This window comes from Notothenia coriiceps, unplaced genomic scaffold (genome assembly GCF_000735185.1).
Source record: "Notothenia coriiceps isolate Sejong01 unplaced genomic scaffold, NC01 NC01_scaffold00036117, whole genome shotgun sequence".
Lineage (NCBI taxonomy): Eukaryota > Metazoa > Chordata > Actinopteri > Perciformes > Nototheniidae > Notothenia > Notothenia coriiceps.
The window spans coordinates 4,209-6,136 of record NW_011368818.1 but is presented as its reverse complement, the minus strand read 5'-3'; the positions used below and the strand labels follow the sequence as shown (position 1 = coordinate 6,136).

Below are 1,928 nucleotides of genomic sequence, written 5' to 3'. Positions count from 1 at the left end.
TACCTTACCTTAGTAAATGTACTTAGTTACTTCCCCCCTCTGCCCCCAGGTCTAAAGGGATGCCCGCCTCGCAGCAGGTCCGGTTGGGTCGGAAACGCCCCCTGCCCTCCTGTCCCAACCCTCTGTTCCTCCAGTGGCTCACCGAGCTGCGGGACGACGCCAAAGGGAAGGGCCTGAAGCTGCAGTACGTCTACCAGAAGGTAAGACATCAGAGTGAAGTACTCAGGTCTTGATATTTATTTACTGTTAGGTTTTACAGTTATAGGAAGTAGTAATACCCTGTTATAACCTTATTTCATGCAGTCTAACAAGTAAAGTCCTGCATTCAAAATGTATTTTAAACATAGTTACACCACTACCTCACAGGATATCTTTTACTCTTAATTTTGTGTGTGTGTGTGTGTGAGACTGTCACTGTGTGTGTGAGACTGTGTGTGTGTGTTACTGTGTGTGTCACTGTGTGTGTTACTGTGTGTGTGTGTGTCACTGTGTGTGTGTGTGTGTCACTGTGTAAAATAATTTCCCAACTAACAGACAAACATTATTTGACCAGGTTTTCTTTGATGGAGCAAAAACTGAATACAACATATATACATTTTCAGAATTGCCCGTTTTCTAGTAATACTACATTATAGTTTTTAATTGTAATATCTGATGCATTCATATGTTACGTACACACATATGGAAAGAAGAAACAGATCTTCATATATAAAATAAGTCATGCACTTATATGGCAAACCCCTCACAACCTTGAAAAAACATGAAAATAGTAAAAAATTAAATTTCTAAAAACACAGAACAGTTTTTTTTTACTAAAAAGTCAATTTCTTCATATAATGCGCTGTGGTTTGCATATGTTGTTTGTTAAGTTTCTTTCTAGACTTTTAACTATCAAGCAGTCTTGTTAAAGTCACAGGATAACACACATTATATTCTCTGCTTGCACACTTTGTCTTTCAGTCGGCTGTTTGTGCAGCCTGTATAAAAGCAACCCCAGGTACAACAGAAAGTGTACACAACAGACGTAGAGTTACTGCTTTAAGGTCACTGATATTTGTTTGTTTTGTAATTCACGTTTGCTTCTGTCTTGTTTTGCAGGCCATCAGCTCTCTGAACAAGTATCCATTGCCGCTTCAAAACGCCAGAGAGGCCAAAATCCTGCAGAGCTTTGGAGACGGCATCTGTAAAATACTGGATCAGAAACTGCAGCGATATCTCAGAGAGAACGGTGAGGAACAGAGGAGTGGGGGGGGGTTACATGAATTCACTTACAAGACAAGGTCATTAAAGAAAGACATCGATGCCTGCATTGAGAGAGGGGTGTAAATACAAGAGGGGGAAACTAGTGAGATTGGGAACTATTTAAGAGTGGGAGTCTCAACAAGCTAAAAGAGAATACATGGGTAGCTTTAAAAACAGTTATCTGCAGTACTAGGAGTTATACCCTAAGGCAAAGCTAGGAAACAAATACTCACTTACTTCAAGCTGCGATAAAATGTATCTCAAAAGCGTTTTTTGTGTGTTTGTAAAATAATAAATAATTTGTCTAAAAGTATTTTAAATGATAGCATGAGATTTCTTCTTGGATCTTAAAGACAAAGCAGTCTCAAAATGTCTTGAAGATATCATTTTACGTTCTAATCTGTCTTTGTTTGCTCCCTTTACTTTTCCTGTAGGTCCAGACGCTCCGATCCACTCTCTCCCTGAAGGAGCGCCCCCTGCTGGCCGACAGGACAACAACAGCCTGGATCCATCCAGAAAGGTAGTGTGTGTGTGTGTGTGTGTGTGTGTGTGTGTGTGTGTGTGTGTGTGTGTGTGTGTGTGTGTGTGTGTGTGTGTGTGTGTGTGTGTGTGTGTAGTGTGTGTGTGTGGTGTGTGTGTGTGTGTGTGTGTGTGTGTGTGTGTGTGTGTGTGTGTGTGTGTGTGTC

The 1,928-nt window shown here is 40.9% G+C and overlaps 1 protein-coding gene across 1 annotated transcript in view; it reads left to right on the top strand.

Moving 5' to 3' along the window:
* The window catches only part of mus81 (MUS81 structure-specific endonuclease subunit), a 7,506-nt gene that overhangs the window by 5,438 nt on the left and 140 nt on the right, over positions 1 to 1,928 (top strand). Inside the window, exons 3-5 of the mRNA XM_010791951.1 lie at positions 50 to 200; positions 1,099 to 1,228; positions 1,677 to 1,762. Of these exons, the coding sequence (XP_010790253.1) occupies positions 50 to 200; positions 1,099 to 1,228; positions 1,677 to 1,762 (367 nt within the window). The remainder of the gene's footprint in view (positions 1 to 49; positions 201 to 1,098; positions 1,229 to 1,676; positions 1,763 to 1,928) is intronic.